The sequence below is a fragment of the Lissotriton vulgaris genome, chromosome 4_1, assembly GCF_964263255.1.
Source record: "Lissotriton vulgaris chromosome 4_1, aLisVul1.2, whole genome shotgun sequence".
NCBI lineage: Eukaryota > Metazoa > Chordata > Amphibia > Caudata > Salamandridae > Lissotriton > Lissotriton vulgaris.
Window position 1 is genome coordinate 1,361,124,991 of NC_141691.1, and position 22,984 is coordinate 1,361,147,974.

A 22,984-nucleotide genomic window follows, 5' to 3' on the forward strand; every position below is an offset into this window, starting at 1 on the left:
CAGGTTCTCAGCAGAACGTCGGTGAGGGCTTTATTAAACGGCAGGAGAGGCTCCGAGGAGCTTGCCTGCGGGTTGAGCACCTCAGTGAGGAGGTTAGTCCTCACGGCCGCGACAGGGAGCTCAAGAGTCAAGGCCTTGACTGCCCTAGTCAACACCACACTGTAAGCAGCCCCCTCCTCTGTAGCCACGGTAGGAGGGGAGACAAATCCAGTGTCGGGCGAAGTGTCCAGACCACTGGCCTCCCCCAGCTCGTCTGCCCAGTCCTGGCTTAACTGCCACTGCAGTGCCTGAGGGTCCTCAGACCCCTCCCAGTCCTCCTCGTTCTCATCTCCTGATAGATATTCTTTTTAGAATGCCCAGACTTACCTGAGGACTTCGAGCCCGACAAGTGGTGGGGACTTGTCGAGCGGCGATGACTGCGGCCCCGCGACCGGTCCCTCGACCGCCTCCTAGACCGGGACCTCGAGTGGCGCGGTGCCGACTGCCGGAGCTCAAGCTGCTTACGGGACCGCTCCCGCCTAGCCTTCGAGGTCAAGGCCCGGCAGTCGGGGCACGACATGTCATCGTGGTCGGCCCCGAGACATAAAAGGCAACGACGGTGGGGGTCGGTCTCCGACATCAATCGGTGACAGTCGTCGCAGGGCTTAAAGTGAGGCATCCATATCGGCACCGCGAGTCGAAGGTCGACTCGAGTAGTGATCCAAAACAGATCAAAAATTTAGTCAAGAAATGACTAGGAGTACTGCTCTTCCCGGATCTGCGCTTGCTGGCGCGGAAAACAGAAGAACTGACGTCAGCGCGCGAGGGCGGCGTCTAAGTACTCCGACGACGTCATCCCGGCGATCACGCCACCGCAGATAGACGCGGAGCCGCAGACGACGCCTATCGACGCGCAGGGGTACTGCTACGCAAAACTTTCCGGATCCAGTCCGTCGCCTGGGGATATTCTAAGGTAAGGAATCTAACACAAACCTGTTTCTTTCAGATAGGTAAAAATAACGCTCAGATCTGGGAGGCACAGCTCCCGCCGGCGCAGGAGTCAGGACACGCCCCGACGGCTCCGTGTCGATGTCAGGAGGGTGTCGGCTCTATAGGGAGCACTGGCGTCGGGACTGGCACCAGGGCTGGTCGAGACGGCTCGATCGGCGCTCGACCAAATCCAGGAATGGATCCATGGGGCGCCGCCTGAGCCACCGGTGCGGTACCAGACGGGGGCCCCTTCCGATCCTAGGGGGCCCGAATGCACATCATCGGGGTCAGACCACACAAAAATGAGGCGTATGGCCTCACAGAACTCTCACAGCTGGGGGGGGGGGGGGTCACTCCGATCTTGAGGAATTCTGGAAGGCAATGAGTAGGCCAAGGCACAGGTTCAGGAGAAGAAGGCCTCGAACGTCAAGTCTCCGTCATCAGCAGACAGACGAGGAAAAGACAAAGAACACCTCAACTTCTTACTCTTCTTTTTATGCCTCATACCTGAATGTCCCGATGACTTTGAGGAGGACAAAGAGAACTGTGGGTTCTGCGAACGATCCTGGGACCTTCCCCTTGGCTGAGATCTTGACAGCCGTGGATTCACATGCCACGCCGCAAGCAGCTTTAGAGACCGCTTCCTCAAAGCCTTTGGAGCCATGGCCCAGCATTCGGAGCACGCTTTGGTGTCGTGGTCGCACTCCAGACACCAAAGGTAGACAGACAAGGTGCGGGTCCGTCGCTGACATCGGCCGGTGACAGGCGCCGCAGGGCTTAAAACCAGACTTGCGCAAGGACATCCTCGACACACCAAGAGGGAAACCTCAAAAGAAGTCGACAAAATGTAAAAACAAACGGCTGGTCAAAAAGCGACAAAGGGGTAGCTCTTCCCCACAGAAGGAAAAGAACTGGCATCATCGCACCTGGGTGGCGCCGATATAGGTACCGCAACATCACTACTGACACGCCGACGCCAAAGACAGATGCGGAGCCGATCAACGCCACCTACTGCTATGCAGGGTTACAGCTCATGAAAAATCATCCGGATTCTGTCTGTCGCCTGGGGCAAATTCTAAGGTTAGGAATCTGCGGCTAGAAGTCTTTATCAGATTAAGATTTTAGAAGAAACAATAAATTACAACATATCACTCAACCACGAACAGGCACTGGCAAATTCAATTAATTTGACATGTAGGACATTTTTCAAGGAAAACTTGGTCAAGTAGCAATGAGGTTAATTTAAGTTACTTTAAAGAACTAACTGAGGCAATGAGTCAGTCAAGGAAACCAACAATGTGTGAACAGCTACAGCATCGAGAAAAGCAGGATTCAGTTCAATTTCAGTGGCTCCTTGTCATTGACCTCAATTGAGTGGTCCTGATGCAAGGGATCCAGGATGTTAAAGATGCTGTGAGAAAGGGGTCTTCCTAGGGCGGCTCCTGGGTCCATGGACTTTGGCTTCAAAAGGGAAGTTGACATGTAAGGGCAAGTACTGTACCAGAAAGGGAGGAGCTGCTCAATTGTTTGGGTACACAGTCTGGCAGTGGGGTACAGAGAAGGAAAACAGTTGCCAAACTGGTTTCCTGTGAGCTTGTAGCCCACGGGTTGTCAAGCCCATAGGGTGGGCTACAAAGCTCCACACACTGAGAGACGGTTCGGGCATCTTAGCAAACGGCAGGCAGAGTAGAGCATCCTGGGATAGGTAGATGCCACGCTTCTCAGGAAGTTGGCATCAGGTGGGATGGGACCAAGTAGCCCCTTTGCTAGTGAGGACGACCTCCACTGAGGGTATTTTTGGGCATAAAAGAGGCACCCAGAACTCAGATCTGGCTTGGAATGGAGAAGAGGACTGAAGAAGGAATGCCCTACAGGCACTGGAACTGTCATAGGAGAGGATGACCCGAAGTCGGCACCTGCTGCTCCTTGCGCTAACAAAGGAAAGGACTGTGACTGCTGTGTCCCGCTCATGGCTCAGTCGTCCTCGAGCCCAGTCAGAAGCAAAGACTGCAAGCTTCAGTTGGCTCAATTCCTGATCTTATGACAAGGCCACAAAGCTTAGGAAGCCTACTTGGGCAAGTTGGTAGTCTAAATCACCGCATAATCACTCTTTGCTAGAGTGTAGCGTGGGAGGCCTAGACCCAATGACAAAAAGTTGCTTCAGAATCTGCAGGACCCAGGAGAGTCATCAGAGAGAAGTTTGGTTACCCTGAAAGAAAGTAGGCAACCACTGGTTTTGAGGTGCTCGGTGACCAGCAGCCTAACAGCGATTGGACTTTTACTGGACCAAAGAAGACTTCGAGGGACGTCAACCCCTGTGGCCAAAGTCACCACATCTGGATCGTAGACCGAGGAGTAGCCCCAAGAAGACCCCATTGACTGCACAGCATCATGAGCATCCTGTATCCCTTGCATCAGGACCACTCCACAGTAGGCAAGGGCAAGTGGCGATTAATACTGGAGACTGCTTTTCTGTTTCTTCAAACCATGTTGATCCCCTTGACTGACTCCCCACCGGAGTTGGTCACCCAAAGTACTTCCAAGTAACTGCATCCATCCTTGAAGAAACTTTTTGTTGAAAAAACTTCAACCTGAATTTTCCAACGCTTGTTCGTAGTGGAGTGAAAAATCTTGATTTATTTTTTCTTTAATAGCTATTTCTCTAGAACCTTCCAGTAGTTCTCTTTTTTTCGGTGTCCATAAATTCTTAAAAACTCGCTCTATTTTTATAAATTCGGGTTGGATTTCTTGAGTCATGTTTCTTTGTTCTTCAATTGTTTTGGTGCTGTTTAAATGCTTTACGTTTGTTTGTTGAAGCCTGACTGCTTGTAGCCACAGCTACACAACGTTGAGCTAAGGTTTCACAAATGAAGCCTGACTGGTCCCATAAGGATTATTAGTGTACAACACGGTGAGATCTCACAACCAATCCATATAACACACCTCATATCCTCACATTTGGCACTGCTGTCTGACAAGTAAAGCATGGCTACAGTGTGGAAAAGCGTGTTACAATTCAATGTGGCTGGATAGAGTAGGCACATCCTCACATAGACCGCTATTAAACGCAGTACTCTATGGGATGTCTCCTAAACTTAGAGATCTGCTGACCGCATTGAAACAAAAGATACAATAATTTGGCCTTAACTGTGTGATGCCAATGATCAGGGTTGACACAAATGTAACTTTTGGACTAGCAGCACTGTGCACAAGACAATAACCTGATTATTGGGAGAATACAAGGTATCAAAGTGCTACTGTTGGCATGGCGCTATGGATGCAGCTATGTAGAGTGGCTCTCTTTATCAATGTCCTCAATGTACCATTTCATAGATGATACATGACCTGTGTGCAAAGGTAACTGATTATAAAATTTCCCTTTGAAATTACAATGAAAATATATGAAAAGACACTTACATTTTATTTCACTTATGAGCTGATTCGAAGTATCAAACAAACTCTGATATGCAGCTATTGATTGAGACAGCTGATCTTTCTGTTTTGTTAATTCTGCCATTTGCTGTTGTTTCCTGAAATCTGTTATGTGAACACAGATACACGTTATAAAATGTTGGCTAAATGAATTTAAAATAGTACCTCAAAGTTGAACCAAACTAAACTGAAGCTCACCATTGTAAAACATAAATGGCAAATAATAAGGTTTCAAAGTGGCATTTGTCATTGTGGATAACGTAGGTTCAAATACAATAACGTACTCTACGCTGTCTGTTCCAGGGCTATTTTCAGCAAGCAATAGGTTCTGCGGGATCACAAAAAAAAGTGACAAAAAGGTTATACAAATAGGCATAAAAAACACATTTTTGGTTAACTGTTAACAAAGCAAAAAAGAATTGATAACTTAAAATATCAATGGAAAAGGCAATGTATTCAACTCAAGTAGGTTTTACTTCGATTAAATGAAAATAGAAAACAGTTAAAACAGCAATTACAGGTATAGTCACTTGAGGATTTGGGTACATCTTAATTCATAAATAACTGCCTAATTTGGATGAATTGCATGTGTTCCCAAATACACTGTTGAACAGTAAAGCCATAGTTACCTTTAGTCTGTAGTTTGACATAGATTAGTATTAATCATTCTCAGTGTTTTAGTCCTTTAAAAAAATTAAATTTACACAAAATAACTCAAATGGTGGTGGATGGCAGAAAATGACAAATTACTTACCTTTGGTACCACTATTTCTGGTGGATACTCTATCTAAATGCAGCCTCCTCACCTTCAGAATATTCTCAAGGGCCTAGAAAAGATACTAAGATATTCATACCAGCGCTCCCACACACCGCTAGGTGGTGCAGTGCAGCACCACGTTGACTTAATTTCGCCTCGGAAATGATGAACAGGAAATGCATTTAAATGCCACACTGCAGAAATGGCTGCTTCTTGCTTGGCTCTACTTCTTGGCCAGTGCATACCATGTCTTGATGGAGAGGACTATTCTCTGTGAAAGAGTACCTTTCCATACAGCATTACCTTACTTCGCTCTCAAAAAGGTTGAAGCCTATGACTCTTTTTGAGTACAACTGATGGAGTCACTCTTCTTTCGAGAGGTGAGGCAGAGCAAAGAACGTTAGGATGGTCATGATTTATGCATCCTGAAACGTTGTCATGACTATCAGCATGAAGGTGGCCCTGGTCCTCAACACCAATTTGTCTGGGAAAAAGGCATAATACAGTGGCTCTAAAGCAGGGTCGGCTCTAGGGTGGATTGGTCGCACAGGGTGCTTTCCTGGAGTGGCATTGACCTCAGGTGGAGCGCTGTGCAATAACTTACGATTTATAAGCACCTTCAGCCGAGTTCCTTGTGCGTCCAGCTTTTAGAAAGCAATGCAATTGTCAAGATATCTCTTGTGATTAATGTTCCTGCTATAGAGAGATCGGAATATTGTCTGGTGGCAGTTTTGATTCGCCATAAAGTAGCGCAGAGGGTTAACATGCCTGCTGCTAAGAAAAGATCTGTATTTTATGTGGCTAGCTGAGTGGGTTAGTAAAGCCAGCCATTCCCAGCACTGTAAAATGAAATGTACGTGACAGGAGCTATGAGGAGATGAGGGGCACTTTTCAGGGTGGTAGCGAGGGAATCTGAGGAGGAGGTCAAGAAGGGGAGGGGGTCAGAAAGGAATGCAGAACTGGGGCTCCACCAGTGCTAAAGCCAGCCCTGCTGCACAGAGAGAGCCTGGAGTTCACTCACAGCTTGAGTGATTGTAATAAAGAAGGCAGTTTAGAGTAAGAAGGCGCACCGCTTCTCTATGTGTGGGCTTTAAGGTAGCGCATATTGTAAATAATAGTACCAAATTAAGGTCCAACTGTGGTATCATAGACTGTTTGGGAGGGAATCTGTGTATCAAGTCTTTAATAAAAACTCATCACAACAGGTGATTTAAACCAGGACAGTTGATCCTGTAAATATAAAAATGCCAAAAGGACAGACAAATACCCTTTTATAGTGCCTACGGCAAGGCATTGCTGGACTAGAGACAGAAAAAACTGAAATCTGACAGTTTGGCTTTTAAGGTGTCTGTTTTGTGGACAAACTTGTCCCACCGCCCGGCGTGGTTGGACTTAGTAGGACGACGTCTGGACGTTAAGAGAACATCCACAACCTCTGGTGGTAGATTAAACACATTCAACTGTCGTTGCTCAATCTCTATATCTGAAATTGTAGATTGTGCAGGCTCAGGTGCAGAATCCTGTCCTGCTGCTGCAACAGAAGATCCTCTCATACAGGTAGCCTGATCGGTGGACCAATTTTCATGCCCAGAAGATCCAGGAAATACATTCTCCTGGCCCAATCCAGAGCCACTACGATGATCTGGGCACAGTCTTTAGTGATATACTTCAGTACTCAGGGTAAATGAAGCAGTGGCAGAAAGGAGTACTCGAGCCCTGAGCGCCCCCATAGAATAAACCCTGGGCGGAGTTCGCAGAGTTTCATTCCGCGGAACTCCGCGAAGTGCCAGAAAAACTGCAGCGGACTCTGTTAAGTCGTGCTGCTTGCACTGATTTTTAGTGCCAAGAGTTTGTCCTGAACTGTAAAATCAGCACGACAACACTACGCGTCACGCCAGAGGGCTCTGGTGCTTTCTGCCGCTCGAGTAGGCATTCTACTTGAGCGGCAGCTTCCGCCACGCAAATTGCAGATTTCTAAAGTCGAGCAGTCGTGACCTGCCGCGACTGCCAGTGATTAGAAATCTCGCCAGGAAGAGATATAGCGCGTTTTTTTCCTTGCAAGCGCTCGCCAACTTACTGTTGACTAGCCGCTTGAGAGAGAAAACTCTGCTCCGTGTCAATTTATGGAGTTTTCCGGAGCTCCGTATGGAGCGCGGAGTGGACAATACTCGTAAACTCTGCTGCAGAGCACTGTTCTTCACCCACTCCTACCTAGAATGAATGCCTTTCCAAAGTGGGAGCGTTGCTGGGTCCTCCAGCGTGCAAAATATTGTGACAATATGTGTTTTCAATAACGGCAAACGGGTCTAGTGAGACTTCTCCCCACTGTTGGAGGATGCCCTGCGCCATCGTGGGGTGTAGCCACCATTTGTGACCCTTCAGGTGCCCAAGACTGAGCTTGTTCGCCTTGACGTTTAAAGATTTCACCATATGCTTCACCAATAGGAAACTGCACTGAGGCTCCAGCCAACTCCAGAGCTGCTGCACCTCCTGGCACAGGAACCAGGATACCATGCCACCCTGCTTGTAGCATTACCGCATGGTGGTGGTGTTTTCCATGAGAACCTTAGCCAGCATTCCCTTGATGGACAGTAAGAAGGCCTTTAACACCAAGTCGATGGGCCTTCACGTCAAAAGAGTTATGTGATGATGGCCCCAAACCAGCAGTGCTGCATTCTTACCATTTTCAACTCTGGGCAGAGAAGGGAGAGGGGTCTGACGCTGGTCAGATTACAGTCAAGCAACCACCACCGCAAGCTTTAAAAGGTTTTGATGAAGTTTAAATAGTTTGTGAAAAGGTTTGTCAAACTTTATGCACAGTTTCTATAAGTTGCAAAAAGGGATAGGGAACATGGAGATTGATTTGGCCACTCTGTCCATTCTCTTAATAAACAACCTGAGAGTCCTGTGAAAGGACGGAAAAATCAGCTTGGGCACCTCAGCCACGAAGGAGGATCTCGAGAAAGCTCTTAGGGCGTGGGAGGAGGCTCACAGAGCTCAAGCATTCCTCGAGGTAGAGATTACTCTTTAAAGTGGAGATGCGGGAGGGGATGATAATCTCATGACCCCTCACACACTGGCTAGGATGCCATCCACAGCTGGCAGTGAAAAGAGTACAGCCAGCAGAAAGCAATCCACACAAGCAGAGATGGCAGCCCTGGAGCTGGAGGAGAGGGCAATGGCCCTTGAGGAAAAGAGCCTAGCCCTTTTAGAAAGGCAGTTCTGTTTGGGCATGAAGCCTAAAGGTGAGGGGGCGTGGCCACGCTGTGCAGCGGAATGGCTGCACACTAGAGCGGCTCCGCCGGCGAGCCATTTAAATCTGTAAAAAACCGTACATGACACGCTGTACCCAACTCCACTGTGCTGCGGACGTCGCCTTTTCACCCTGGGACACCATGAACAAACTTTGAAGGCAAGCCAATGCCGGACAACGGATGGTTAAGTTCTGCCGTGAGGAGGCCTACCTGCCGGCGTGTTGAGTGAAGCCGGGACCTGGAGTCGCAACATACTCATCTGGGCGGAGCCTGATTGGCGGCTGGGCAGTCCCTGCGGCCGTGTGTCTGGCGAGTGGGGGAGACGAGAACCCGTCAACGGATCCCCCGGGGGCCACTGCCTGGCGGTGACTGCGGCTGGTGGGCCATGGCGCTGGCGAGCGATCTGCCTGCGCTGGAGCCGGACGCCTTGGGCGGCGTGGAGGACGTTGGCGGGCGGAGGCGGCCCGCGGATGGTGAGTCATCATCTACGCTAGCCCGGGGACACAGCGCCTCTAATTTGACTGAGGCGGAGCACGCTAGATTATAAATGCACCGCAGTCCACTGCGGGTGCACAGCTGTGTGTCGTGCCCGCCTCTACCTCATCACCAGAAGAGTAATTTATGCGGCAGCCAATTTTTACGGCGGAATGGGGAGCTCGATTTCGGACCAAGGGTAGCTCTGAACACAGACATGGTACCGGGTGCACTGCACAGTCAAGCTGGGACCCAATATGTGATAGGCACACATGTAAAACTGGATGAGTGTGCAGGAGGCTTTAATTAATTATATATGTTGTGGAGAGTCCGCCCCATTCAATAGGGGCAGCCATCTTGAGTGGAGGGTGGTCTATTAGTGGAGGAGCGAGTGGGGCAGAGATCTCCCCCCTCCCTTCATATCCATTGGATCCATTTGTGGGGTTGAAATGCGGCGAGAATCCTCACTAAATCAGGATGGCCCACTGTACAAAGCAGAGTCTCCATCTTGTTCAGGGATCTATCTGAGAAAGGCTGCACAGAGCTGTATGATGCCTAGGGGAGCCCACCCAAAAGAGGAAAAAAAACAGACATTCATCCCTACCTAGACGCCGTACTCGTGCTGCCACGTTCGTTTGAACATGCAATTTACTCGATTGCATGACATGACTATGCCCTGACGAGGGTATCGACCGCCTTTTTACTTGAAGTGTTAGCCTTTTGTGGACTTCACTTTGAAACATTCACTTTTTTTCTAAACGTGCAGCTTGGAACTGGCAGTCATTGGTGTTGCCAGTATCTTAATACATGTGTTGCCCTGATGAAGTCTGTATGAATATACTGCTAATTAGACGAAACACGTGTTGGCTAGAACTCAAAAGGATGCTGTTTTGAATATTTAAGAAGAAGATTTATCACTTACCTGGGTTGTAATATTTCTTCTGGACTTATAATTTGCATAATACGATTGTTCTAATTTGCTCGGGATACAACGTGTATATTCATCCCTACCTGCTGAGACCCGTGGGCGGTAGTCATCAACAGCAGATTGCCAGGGTCAAGAATTGACCGGGACAGAGCGGGCATTACTCAATGGGCAGATGGGGGTGTAGGAGTTAAACCGCGCCTCCAGACCCCACAAGTTTAGAAATTGAGGGTGACCCTGTGATAAACCCCATGGAGCACAACCAGTGCAAATTCTAGGGAAGACATTGCACGGTCCCCCACTTCGACGAGTCACTGTGTGGAGGAGGGTTGGGTCATACACTGCCCGCTTTGGAGCCCTTCCTAAACGAGCATAAATCATCACCATGGGGAAGCCCGAGACGCGACAACCAAAAATATCTTTTGACAAGAAATCAAATAAGTCGGCTGACAACTATGCAAGTCAAAAAGAATTACCCGGAAGTAGCGCCACGGAGCAACTGCCCGCAGACGATATTAGGGAAATGTTCAAGGACCTGAAGTCTAGTTTGCAGGGCATAGACTCCAAGATGGATTCACTGGCTGAAAGGATGGACAGGATAACGCATCGTGTTGAGAAGCAAGAAGATTGCATGGCCATATTGGAGACAAGGATTACAGAAACGGAGGAAGGACAACCGGACATGGATAAGAAGCTGCGAGGGATGGATGGCATTGTAGGAGAGTAGGGTCTGCTTCCTATGGTCACCCCCACTTTTTGCTCAGATTTTCTGTTTTTTCGACTTTAGTGTGGCTGTGGGCCTGCTAATCAGACCCGCAACCCAGCTGTTCTCTCTCTAAATTGATACCATGTACTCTAGATTCATACCCAATTGGGTCACCTTTGTGAGCCCCTGTTTAGTGTACCATAGGTACCCAGGGCATAGGTGCATCCAAGGCCTACCAGGGGCTGCAGCAGGTATTATGCCACCCCTGGCTGGCCATCCAAACTGACACCACAGGCTGACCACTCAGCTTGGGTATGGTGGTGTAATCACCCCGTACTTAGATATAGTATACCTATATCTACCCTTTTATATAAGTCACTCCTATGGCAGGCCTTAACAATCCTGGAGGCAGAGTGCTCGGTTTTATGTGAGAGGGCGCTCTAGCTTGAGCTGAGCACTTCTGCAGCTTTCGGAACCATCTCCATATAGCTGATCTATGATATAGCCATACCATATACTCTTAAGTTCATTATAATCCTCGCGGTTAATGCTAACTTTGGTTTGGCTTTATCAAGTATGTCGTGTAAGGTGTTAAACACTTTGGAATACTACCCCCCCCCCCCGCATATCCTGGCGGCGGGGGTAGCATTCCACCCTTCTAGAGGGAGAAGACATGCAATTACTGCTTTACCCGGTTAAAGTTAAACAGAGCATCAGCATCACAAAAAGGGATGCTGCTGCCACAGACACGAGTCAGACCTCCTGCAGTTGGACGAAACTCCGGCACTAGGTGCTCCATGCATAGCCCTGTTCAAACCAGTTGCTGGGGCACTCCAGCCCCGCTCTGGCGTGAAACTGGACAAAGGGAAAGGGGTGTAACCACCCACTTCTCAGGGTCCACCCATAGGAGGGACCTAGCAGGTAATCCAGCCTCTTAGATTAGTATAAAGATAGGAGCTGTGACTAGACATTAGATTATCCTGGACTGAAACTCTGAAACAAAACGCTTGGACCTTCGACGTTCTATACCGACTAGAAAACTGAAGACATCTCCCTTGTGGTCAAGGACTGACCACCCTGTGCAAACAGGCACCATCAGTAACTTGCCGGTTTGCTTTGTCGATGAACCTGCCGGAACCCGAAGACTCAGCGTCTCAGGAACTGGACTTCCAGCCTTCTCCGACTCCGATCCACATCAAAGCTGAGACTGTGGCGGACACGAGAGACGTGGGACCGGACACCTTGGACTACCTGCATTTTGCTAACAGTGCAACGACGAGGCACCCTCGAAGTTGTGCATCGGGGTTGAGGAGCCCCAGGCCCGAGCATTATTTGCACCGAAGCTCAGCCCTCCACACTCCACGAGTGCCGCGTGGGGCCTGCTCTTGCATTTCAGCTCGACGTGTCTTCCGGGTTGCTAGCCTGTTGGCTAGTTAGCCCTCCGAAGACTACCATTTGAAACTACACCGCTTTCCTGGTTGCTCCAGCTTCCCTGCAAAGGAGAAGCTCCCCAGACCTTGCTGGTCTGAACTGAAGCCCATCTTCCCTTCCTGCATGGATTGTGTTTGCCAAGGCTTGTTGGGTCCAATCCGGATACCGACAGCAGTCAAATAGATCCTTCGTGAGACAGCTCGAAACCAGCTCCTGGTCGTCGTCGATGCCTCCTGGTTCTCGAGGCTGCAGAGACAAGCTTCACCTTCTTCACCTGAAACACTCAACATTGCCTGGTTCCTTCCTGGTCTCAGGCTAGTGACCCAGACTCTGTCCCCTCTGCTTTCAGGTTCTTCACATCTTCGATCCACCCGGACACTTTTCTCCTGGTCACCTGCAGCACTTGTTTGCAGCTCTCCATAGGAAACAGCAACAAAACCAGACACGAAAAGGCACCTATGCACCCGGCTTCCCTGGGTGAGGTAACTCGAGTACTCCGGTGCTCCCGTGGGTGTTGACTCTCGAAGTGTCCTAGTTTAAAAGGGTTTTACCGTAGTCCATCCTGAAGTGTCCTTAATCAGCTACTTTGTAACTTTTAAGTTCCCATTATAACTCTAGGGTAACTCGCAACTGTGTTTAGACACTGCACGCGTCTCCCGTGGGTCTCATACTTCCAATCCTTTGGTTGTCCAGCGTAGCCGCAGCGATTCCCGATTCCCTAGGCCTATTCACCATCCTTGAAGTGGTTCTTATTCTACTTACTTAGTATATGGTTCGTGAGGCCCCTAGGGCAGAATTGTATTTGTGCAACTTATAGTATGCTTAATGAGTAACTTGTAATGTACTTCGATCTCTGACCTCATAAAGAGTGCAGAGGGGTTGTGTTAGTAATAAATACATATATATATTTGATATATACCTTGTGTGGTGTCCTTTCATTTGGTATTCAAGGGATTATAATTGGTAAAACAGCTTGTTTCACATGCTCTCTGAGGTTTTAGCCTAAGACTGCTGGTCCATTCTACTACTGGGATAGCTTAACTATAAGGTTGACTTTACAACCACCATCAATAAGGGTCGTTTAGACTGGTGCAAGGTGCCCACTAGAATAGTGGACATCATATGCAAGGCTAACTTCTCACATTGGTGTGCAGCGGTTGAGATAAGAGCTTGTTGTTGTTTTCCCATATAATCTTAAGATATCATTTGAAAGATCACATTAAGGTACCTGAGGTACATATAAATCAAGTCTTATAATACTTAAGTTCTACTGAACTTAGTTGTTGTAGAGCAAAGGGCTTAGCACACCCTGACTACAACTCCTAGAGAGGTTTAGTAGATAACACAGTGTAGGTAGGTGCACACACCACACCTCACTAGAAAATGTCCTTAAGAGGAGAGCCTAGTGTGTCTCTCCCCACAGAAGTTGACCCTCCCAGGGCACCTTCTAACTATGATACATTTACTTTTAATGAACAGAGAAGTCTATGTTCACTCAGGAGACTGAGACAAGGACAGAGTCCAACCCTAAGACAATTAATAGATCTGTTAGTGGAGTATGATGCAGAAAAGGCAGCAACCCCAGATCAGACAGGTAGTGGAGAGGTGGGCCATCCCTCAACAGATGATTTCCAGGATGACAATCTAGGGGGTGCTGATGATGAAGAGGATGCTGATCAGGTCCAAGTTGGAGAACTGAACCAGGTCAACCTAAGGCTACATGGGGCCGGAGAAGAGAGAATCCAAAACAGGCCCCCAAGTAGGCTTAACACTGCGTCCAGAAGGAGGAGATCACTTTCCAGTGCTTCCAACCATTCTGAGGACTCAACAGGATCAGATGCCTCAGCTCTGAGGAGAATGACTTCCCCTCAGAGAATAGAGCATAAGGCTAGGATGAGGGAAGTGACTCTTAGGATCAAGAGGCAATAAATTGCCCTTGCCAAAGAGACCCTGGCTCTTGCTAGAGAGCAAAAGTTGAGTGGGTTAGAACTCACTGGTGGCAGCATAATTTCTAGAGATAGGGTAGGTCTAATGACCATAAAAACCAAAATAAGATTGTCCCTCCCTACAAGAGTGGGGACGACATCCACAAATGCATAACTGCTTTGGAGAGGGCCTGCAAAGTACAGCAGGTACCGCACAGTCAGTGGGCAGCAATCTTATGGCTCTCCTTTTCAGAAAAAGGAAGAGACACGCTCCTCACAGTTAGTGATGAGTATGCTAACAACTACACTGTCCTGAAGAGTGCTCTGATAGATGGGTTTGGCCTAGCACTGAGCAGTATAGGTTGCTGTTCAGAGACACCCAGAACACACAGACTCCGGACTGGACTGACTTTGTAGGATTGTGCCACTAAGGCTCTGGAAGGCTGGTTGCTGGGCAGTAAAGTTAATGACTATACAGGATTGTATAATTTGATCATGAGAGAACAAATACTTAACAACTGTCAGAACCAGTTATTGCATCAACACCTGATTGACACTGATCTGACCTCTCCCCAAGAATTGGGAAAGAAGGCAGACAAATGGGTCAGAACCAGGGTGAAGCAGAAGGTACAGAATCAAGGTGGTGATCAGAAGAAGCAAGACCAAAAGGGCGGGGAGAAATCAAAAGACCAGAAGTCTTCGCAAGGCCCCAAAAAACTTCTAATGAGGGTGGTTCCAAGAAATCCAAAAAGAAAGAAGGTCCAAAGAAACCATGGTGTAATTTCTGTAAAAGTAATACTCACTGGACCAGTGATTGCATCAAAAAGGAGGCAGCTCCAGCCACCATTGCCCCTAAGGCAACTGTTACCTCTAGTTCAGCTAATAGTGGTGGTTCTCAACAGAGGTTCTCAACCCGGGGAACTGAGGTGGATTCTGGCCTAGTCAGAATACCAACTCAAGCTGTTCTTGTCTGTGATGTGGACATGGCTACGTCCTCTACTGTGAGCCCCAGTAACGTGGGCAAGTACAGACAGACTCCTTTAATTAACAATAAAGTGGCTCAAGCCTACAGGGACACATGTGCCAGTGTCACCATGGTGACACCTAACTTTGTGGACCCTGGACAGATAATACTAGGTGAGAATTATCTAGTGACCAATGCAAGCAATGCCACTACCACCCATAGTATGGCAATTGTTAATTTCTCCTGGGGAGGGGCAACTGACCTCAAAAGAGTTGTTGTTAGTTCAGACCTCCCTGTAGAATGTCTGCTTGGCAATGATCTGGAATCTTCAGTCTGGTCTGCAGTTGAGTATATGACTCATGCAGAGATGTTAGGCATATCAGCACATGTCCTTGCTGTGACTAGGTCACAGGCCAAAAAGTACAAAACTGAACAGGCCCTGGATCCTGAAATTATGGACCAGTTGCCTACCAAGAGAAAGAGCAGTAGGGTTAAGGCAGTGCCTACCCCCTTGACTCAGGATGAGGATCAGTCTTCCATGGAAGCTGACTGTGAGACCAAAGAAGGAACTGTCCTAGAAGAGCTTGAGCCTGATCAGGTTGAGTTTCTTGGGACAGGGGACCTTCAAAGGCAGATCTTAGGCAGTACTAGTTGGACTGCCCCTCTCTTGAACCCCTCCGACAACAAGCTGCTACTGAGGCTGCTGGAAATGCTACAGGTACCCATATAACATATTGAGATGAAGGGCTCCTTTATTCAGAGGCTAGAGACCGCTTTTCCTTTCATTTATTGATTATACGGCGGCCTTCGACCATGTGGACCAAAACAAACTTTGGAAAAAACTATCCACTTGGGGCATTCCGAAACATCTCCTAGATATCCTGATACTGCTTCACTCTAACACCTGGGTTAAAATTAAACTTGGAACTGGCCAGCACCTCTCGAAGCAGATTAGAACAACTAAAGGACTAAAGCAGGGGTGCCTATTAGCGCCAATTCTATTCAATCTGTTTATTTCTGACTTACCGGAAGAACTTGACAAATGCCGTAATCATGCGCCCAAGCTAGGAAAAGCCACCCTCCCTAGTTTGTTATATGCGGACGATTTAGTGCTGATAAGCCGGTCGCCAATAGGCCTTCAGCATCTTTTGAATTGTACCCATGCCTTCTCGGTAAAGAATGCCCTAGAAATAAACCTCAATAAATCTAAGGTCATGACGGTAAACTACAGGAAGAAAAGGATCCCTTGTTGGTACCTGAACGGAGTAAAGCTCGAACGGGTAGCCACATACAAATACCTCGGCGTCGTGCTGGATTCTAAGAACACGTCTAGGCCTCAGCTCCAGTCCATCCGAGGGAAGGCAATAATGACCCACCTCGCACTGAAATCACTAAAGACTAAACTCCCTGACCTCACCCTTAAACCCTTCCTTGAAATCCTCCGAGCGAAACTTCAACCAACGCTCACCTATGGGAGCGAATCGCTGCATGGGAAGGACGCTGCACTGTTAGACACAGTCATAGCCAATTGTTACAGGGCCATCTTCAATCTTCCCAAATACGCGTCTCCGGCCCAAATTCGTTTAGAATTTGGGGTTGTCAAACAAACACTAGAAAGACGGAGTGCATATGTAACTAACTGGCGCAAGATCCGCGACGCAGACCCTGACTCCTTAAATGCCAGCGTCTGGGAAGAGCTACTCAGATGTCACACTTCACTGCCTAGGGACTACCTATTTGGATCTCTTGATGTGCTAGGCTTATCCGACATTTGGGAAACTGCCATAGACCACCGGTCCTTCAAAAAGTTGGCAAAAAAATCTGCCCGAATAATCTCGGCAATAGAAGATAAGAAAGACCTAGCCAACAGGGCGCATGGATGGATAACGGTGGGAGATTACGGCAAAATACGGCCACAAGCATATCTTAATATCGGGATGAAAATAAAAATCAAAGAAAAGTTCCTGAAATTGCGCCTTGGAGCTATCCCGATATTACCGCACCTGCCGCCATGGGAGAGAACTCACGCCTCGGCCCTATGCCGCCTGTGTAAATCTGGCAAGGAGGACATCATCCATGTGATATGTATTTGCCCGAGACTAATGGACCTGAGGCTCAAGCTGTTGCTACCGTTTTTTAGATCACATGCCGTTCTGACCTGTAGGCAGGCAGTTAAACTTTGTTTTTCCTCCAGCGATATTAAACTGAATTGTCAGGTTGTGAAGTTCTTTGATTTAATGCAGGAAAGATTCAAGCACACTTGAAAGACTCATTGGGACTTAATAACAACCGTGAATTGACAATAGTAACTGCTGTATTTTAAATAATTTGTACTGTTATATGGCATTTTAAATAATTTGTACTGCTATATGGCGTTTTATATTTTTGTAAAGATTTTAATTAATCATATACAAATAAATATATTACTTACTTACTTACTTACCAAGCCTTGTACTTCCAGGAGGTTGGCCATACCTTTGGCTTTCAGGGGCTTCCTTCTTACCTTAGCCCATGATATTCCCTTGGTAGGACATCTTGGCCAGAACAAGACTTGGGACAGGCCTGTCCCTCACTTTCACTGGCCCTACATGTCAGAAGATACCAAGGAGTTTTGTCGCTCCTGTGTCACCAGCCAAGCCAGTGGCAAACCAGGTGGCACCACAAAGGCTCCCCTTATACCACTACCGGTGGTGGAGTTCCCTTTGAAAAAGTTGTGATTTACATTTTTGGACCAATGAATCCCCAAACAGCATCTGGGCACAGCTTTATTCTTGTGGTAGAGGTTCATGCCACCAGATGCCCAGAAGCTATTCCCCTAAGGACCACAACAGCACCTGTTGTGGCAAGAGCCCTCCTGGGAGTTTTCTCAAGAGTGGGTTTTCCGAAGGAGGTTGTCTCAGACAGATGTGCAAACTTCATGTCTGGATACTTGACTGCTATGTGGAAAGAGTGTGGAGTGAACTACAAGTTCATCACACCCTACCATCCACAATGCAATGGTCTGGTGGAGAGATTCAACAACACCTTAAAGGGCATTATCAAGGGTTTACCTGAAAAGCTTAGGCTAAGATGGGAGATCCTTTTTTTTTGTTTGCTTATAGAGAGGTACCACAGAAGGGGGTTGGCTACAGACCTTTTGAACTTCTGTTAGGGCACCCTGTAAGAGGACCCCTTTGTCTGGCGAAGGGAGGATGGGAGTTACTGTAGGAGAGTAGGGTCTGCTTCCTATGGTCACACCCACTTTTTGCTTTTGCTTTACTGGTTTTCGACTTAGATGTGGCTGTGGGCCTGCTAATCAGACCCACAGCCCAGATACACTCTCTATAATTCACCATGTACTCTAGGTACATCCACAATTGGGAATTGGTTCAACTTGTCAGCCCCTGTAGAAGTGTACCATAGGTACTCAGGTCATAGGTGTAACCAAGGCCAACCAGGGGCTGCAGCATGTATTGTGCCACCCTGGCTACTCAAATAGACACAACTGGCTGATCACTCAGCTGGGGCAAGGTTGTGTAACCACCCCTTGCTTAGGTGTAGTATTCCTATACCTACTTACATAAAGACACATAGTCTATATGTAAGTAAGTATATAAGTCTATAGCCTACAAGTCACTCCTATGGCAGGCCTTAACAATCCTGTAGGCAGAGTGCTTGGTTATGTGTGAGATGGTGCTCTAGCATGAGCTGAGCCTGTCTGCAGCTTTCAGAACCATGTCCTTATAGCTGTTCTATGATATTGCCATACCATATACTCTTAAGTGCATTATAATCCTCGCGGTTAATGCTAACTTTGGTTTGACATTATCAAAGCATGTCGAGTAAGGTGTCATACGAATTGGAATACTACCCCCTAGCATTCCACCCTTCTAGAGGGACACGACATGTACAGAACCTGAACCCCGGTTAAAGTTAAACAGAGCCTCAGCATCACAAATGGATGCTGCCACCACCGACACAAGTCTGACCTCCTACTGCTGGGAGTTCTTCCAGCGAGGGAGGCTTGGACAAAGGGTTTCCTGCATTGGGAGATCCTAGCACCAACCCAGACAGGATTTTGTGTATCTGGTTAGGTAGGGCTGAATAGAATCAGACATGCCCGGGGCACACAAGGTGTCCCCGTGCATAGGCCAGTTCAAACCGGTGCTGGGGCACTCCAGCCCCAGCTCTGGCGCGAAACTGGACAAAGGAAAGGGGGTGTAACCACCCCCCTTCCTGGTCCCACCCATAGGAGGGACCTAGTAGGTAGTCCAGCCCCTAGATTTGGCTTAAAAGTAGGAGCTGAGCCCCAAGACGGTAGATTACCCTGAAATTCGACTAAAAGAAGAAGAAACTCTGGACCTTCGACGTTCTGCTGCTCAGAAGACTGAAGAATCTCCCTTGTGGCCAAGGAGTGACCACCCTGTGAACACAGGCACCATCCAGCAATCAACAACTGCTTTGCCGCCGCCTCCTGCCGGAGCCCGAGCCCAGAGCCTGACAAGAACCAGACTCCCAGACATCTAACAGCCTGATTCACAGTCCCTGCTAAGCTGAGACGAGTGAAGGCGACCTGAGACGTGGGACCGGATCTCTTGAAAAGTCCACGAGAAGCTGACTGCGCAGCCCCTGAGGTACCCTCATCGCTGTGCTTGGGATCTTGAGAAGCCCCACCACCGAGCTACATTTGCACCAAGGACCAGCCCTCCAACTCTCACGAGATCTGTGTGGGGCCCTTCTGCTTTGTTCCACTCGACACGCCTATCCGGTTACTAGTCCGTTGGCTATTTTTGGCGACCAAACAACAACTTTCCACCGCTGGTCTGGTTGCTCCAGACTGGCCCTTGCTGCTCCCAAAAGCCAGTAACCCCTCTGACCTTGCTGGTTAGAGTGAGAAGCCTTCTCTGTTTCTTGTGTGGCTTGCATTAGCCAAGGCCTGTTTGCTCCGATCAAGAAGCCGCACCGCCATCAACTAGAGCCTACGTGGGACAGCTCGTGAGTGACTCCTGGTCGTCGTCATTGTCGCCTAGTCCACGCTGCTGAAGAGACAAGCTTCACGAGATCACCTGTTGGCACCCGACAACGCCTAGTTCCTTTCTGGTTCCACGCCGGTCACTGGCTAGTGACTGTGAACATTGTCCCCTCTGCTTTCAGGTCTTCACCTCTTCAGATCCACCCTTGGATCCACCGGAACTCTTCACATCAGGTCGCCTGCAGCATCAAAACTCCAAGGCTCCATCCGGACTCCTGCAGAATCTCGATACACTTTGGCACCACTGCACCCGCTTCCTGTGGGTGAGGTAACGCTGGCACTCCGGTGCCCCCGAATAGTTTAACACTCCTAGTGTCCAGATTCCAAAGGGTTAAGTCCTAGACTGACCGGAAGACTTCCTACCTTCACCTTTTTAACTTTTACGCATCCATTGATTCCAACGTGAACTGCTTCTAACTTTGCGCACTGCACACCAGATCCCGTGGGCCTCCTAGTTCCTAATCTGTGTTAGTCCAGCATAGCCCCAGCGATTCCCAAGGCCCTAGGCCTTACTTCCTTTCGACTCGTGGTACTTATACCACTTCTTTAGTGTATGGTTTTAGGGGCCACCCGGGCCTATCCATATTTGTGCCACTTTTGTATACTTATCTATTGAATTGTTTTAACGTGTTTGCTTCTGTGCTCATAAAGAGTTCAGGGGACTATTTGTAGTAATAAATACATACATATTTTGAATATATATCCTGTGTGGTGTCCTTTCACTTGGTGTTTAAGGGGGTTACATATGGTAATACAGCTGGCTTCACATGCCAAAAGAGTTTAGCCTAAGACTGCTTTGTCCACGCTACCACTAGGATAGCTGGTCTATAAGGTTGACTTACAACCAATCACCATAAGGGTTGTTTGGACTGATACAAGGTGGTCACTAGAACTAGTGAACATCAGATATCAGGCCAACTTCTCACACATATCTCGAAGCAGTCCTCAAGGGATCTACTTCTGCAGGCATTGCAATGTCTGAGACATGTTTTCTAGTGAGGTGGATGTGTTGCACCTACCTACACTTTGTGTTTTTCTAAAGAACCTCGTTGGGCGTTGTAGTCAGGGTGTGCTAGGCCCAGGCTCTACAACAGCTAAGTTCAGTAGAACTTAAGTATACTAAGTCTTGTTTTTATATGTACCTACAGGTACCTGTGTGATCTTTCAAATGATATCTCAAGATTACAAGTGGTAAAACAACAGCAAGCTCTAATCCCAAGCGCTGCACACCAATGTTAGAAGTTGGCCTGGTATATGTTGTTTACTATTCTAGTGAACACCTTGCACCAGTCCAAACAACCCTTATAGTGATGGTTGTAAAGTCAACCTTATAGACCAGCTATCCTAGAGGTAGTGTGGACAGAACAGTCTTAGGCTAAAAGACTCTTGAGGGCGTGTAAAGCCAGCTGTTTTGCCATGTGTAACCCCTTGAATATCAAAGGAAAGGACACCACACAGGACATATATATGTATTTTATTTACTAACACACTCCTCTGAACTCTTTATGAGATCAGAGGCAAAAGCACATAACAAGTTACACTTAGAAATACTTTAAATAGCACAATTTACAGTTAGGCCCTAGGGGCGCGTAAAACCGTATACTAAGTAAGTGGTATAAGAACCACGACTCGGGAAAGGAGAAGGCCTAGGGCCTAGGGAATCGCTGGGGCTACACTATCTGACCCTTAGGTTAGGAGTAGGAGGCCCACAGGCGGCGCGTGCAGAGTCAGTACTCTCACGCGAGAGTCAATAGAAAGTCAATAAGAATGCAAAAGGTAAGTAAATGAAGATTTAGGACACTTCCGGTCTAGCTAGAAGGATACAACTAAAAACCTAGACACTTGGATAGTCAATACCCTTGAGAGCACCGAAGTACTCGTGTTACCTCACCCACAGGAAGCGTGTGCATAGGTGTGAAGATTTGTCGGGTTTCGCCGTTGAAGTCTATGGAGCCTGTGAAGAAAGATGCTGCAGGCGACCAGGAGGAAGATGTCCGGGTGGATCCAAGGGTGGATCGAGGATGAAGAGGACCTGAAAGCAGAGGGAACAGAGTCTAGGTCACTAGCCAGTGACCAGGTGGAACCAGGGAAAGAACCAGACGTCGTCGAGGAGCAATCAGGTTCTGGGGTGAAGCTTGTCGTTGCAGCCACGGGGACCAGGAGGCGTCAAGGACGACCAGGTGGTGGAGAGGAGCTAAGAGTATACTTAAGAGTATATGGTATGACGCTATCAGGAAACAGCTAAAGGACATGGTTCCAAAAAGCTGCAGACAGGCTCAGCTCATGCTAGAGCACCATCTCACACATAACCAAGCACTCTGCCTCCAGGATTGATAAGGCCTGCCATAGGAGCGACTTATAGGTTAGAGTGTGTCCTTGTATATGTTAGATATAGAGACACTATACCTAAAGCAAAGTGTGATTACACCACCTTGCCCCAGCTGAGTGATCAGCCAGTTGTGCCAGGCCAGGGGTGCAACAATACGTGCTGCAGCCCCTGGTAGGCCTTGGATGCACCTATGCCCTGGGTACCTAGGGTACACTGTACAGGGGCTCACAAGGTGATCCATGTTCCAATTGGTAAGGCACCTAAAGTGCCTAGGCATACATTTAGAGAGAGAACAGCAGGCTGTGGGTCTGATTGGCAGGCCCACAGCCACATGAAGTCATAAACCAGTGAAGCAAAAAGCAAAAATGTGGGGTGACCATAGGATAGCAGACCCAACTCTCCTACAATATGAAGCCTTAGCCTTTCCAGAGTTGAGACAATTGTGTACCTCCAGAAGGCTAATACAGGGTTCAAACCATACCCTCAAGTTCCTGATTGACTTATTAGAAGAGAATGATGCTCAACAGTCCCCCCAAGACAGATAATACAGGAAGTGCAGATTAAGTCTTTCCCTCCTCAGATGATAATACTGATACTCCAGTACCAGAAGAGGAAGAAGGAGACGATTCTGATCTTGAGACAAACAGTCAGACCTTAGTCAGAAGACTCAGTGAGGCTAACTTAAGCATACATGCGAGTCAGTATGGGCAGCCCTCATACAGAGCCCCAAGTGAGCTTAACCAGAGGCAGAGAAGAGGGAGATCTCGATCCAGGGAATCTCTCATATCTCATGCTTCAAATGGCTCT

General features: G+C 48.0%; 1 protein-coding gene across 1 annotated transcript in view; it reads right to left on the minus strand.

Moving 5' to 3' along the window:
- The window catches only part of SMCHD1 (structural maintenance of chromosomes flexible hinge domain containing 1), a 2,274,803-nt gene that overhangs the window by 501,952 nt on the left and 1,749,867 nt on the right, over positions 1-22,984 (minus strand). The window contains exons 41-42 of the mRNA XM_086965602.1: positions 4,600-4,729; positions 4,387-4,506 (exon numbers count right to left, since the gene is read on the minus strand). Of these exons, the coding sequence (XP_086821728.1) occupies positions 4,387-4,506; positions 4,600-4,729 (250 nt within the window). The remainder of the gene's footprint in view (positions 1-4,386; positions 4,507-4,599; positions 4,730-22,984) is intronic.